Source organism: Branchiostoma belcheri, unplaced genomic scaffold (genome assembly GCF_001625305.1).
Source record: "Branchiostoma belcheri isolate BF01 breed outbred unplaced genomic scaffold, Haploidv18h27 scaffold100, whole genome shotgun sequence".
Taxonomy (NCBI): Eukaryota; Metazoa; Chordata; class Leptocardii; order Amphioxiformes; family Branchiostomatidae; genus Branchiostoma; species Branchiostoma belcheri.
This window is the reverse complement of record NW_017802381.1, coordinates 987,682-988,837: the sequence shown is the minus strand read 5'-3', so window position 1 is coordinate 988,837 and position 1,156 is coordinate 987,682. Positions and strand designations below refer to the sequence as shown.

At 39.0% G+C, this 1,156-nt stretch overlaps 1 protein-coding gene across 1 annotated transcript in view; it reads right to left on the bottom strand.

Moving 5' to 3' along the window:
• The window catches only part of LOC109473286 (fibropellin-1-like), a 41,982-nt gene that overhangs the window by 31,022 nt on the left and 9,804 nt on the right, over nucleotides 1-1,156 (bottom strand). Inside the window, exon 7 of the mRNA XM_019773164.1 lies at nucleotides 1,080-1,139. Coding sequence (XP_019628723.1) covers nucleotides 1,080-1,139 — 60 coding nt within the window. The remainder of the gene's footprint in view (nucleotides 1-1,079; nucleotides 1,140-1,156) is intronic.

The following is a 1,156-nucleotide window of genomic DNA, read 5'->3' as shown; positions in this document are numbered from 1 at the left end:
GCTAGGGTCACGAATTTTGGTTGGTAGATAGCTCTTGGGGTAGGGAAGAAGTGACATGAGTTTGGGTCCCCTAGCGCCTTGTTCTGGAACTGCAGGAGCATTTGTTGAAAAAAATTTGAAGGACGATAACCCAAGAACCGGTTGACGTATTGTCGTGATTTTTGGTATGTAGGTAGTTGAAGTGATGCTTGACATAATCAGATGGCAATTATGCAAATCAGGAGCTAATTTGCATAATTAATGAGGAAATTCTATAAATCTGATTTGTTCGATAATAGAACTATGAAACAGTTATAACATCTACTTGAGAACGAGAAAAACATCTGAGGATATAGATTATGTAAATGAGGACCTAATTTGCATAATTAATGGGAAATTCTTATAATTACTATAGTTGCAACTGCTGCACCCCGAATTTCATACTTGCCACATTTGGAAGTTAAGTGAAGGTGAACATCAATAAACATAATTTATTCAAATCATGACCTCATTTGCATAATTTATGAGGAAGTGCTATAATAGCCTTTTTGTTATGATAAGGCTGTCATTGGATGGAGAATATGATCAACTGATATAATCCATGCAAATGAGGCTCTTATTTACAAAATCAATGATTAAAATGTAGAATTCGTCACCCGCAAGGGCTAACATCTTTTGGCGAAGGTATGAGATCGTGGAACTCTTGTTTGCCCTACTAGTGGTTGCAAAATATCAGCTCTTATACACAATGGGATCCGGAGCATGTATATCTGCCACTGTACTGCAAGCATGTTCAAAGAGTCATCCCCAGACTATTTCTGCTAAGATTCTGCACTTTATTTGTTGAAATGAGTAGCACAATGAGTTGGGGTGGTTCCGCGTAAACATTCATGATGGCAGACCCTAGTCACACTCTTTAATCCATTTCCAGTGCAGATGCAATTCGAATCAGCAAAGAACAGTGGGAATGCATAATTGTATAACTGGGCAGATCAATTCTGAAACAACTTGATGATTGAACCAGTTCAATTTGTGAATCTGAATGGGGTCTTACTCTACAGAGTATTTTCCTGTAGTAGAAAGTATAGATAATGCGGCACCTGTAAGACCAGTAGGACATGTACAGATGAACCCATCCTGAGTGTCTGTGCAGGTCCCACCATGCTGACAGGGGGCG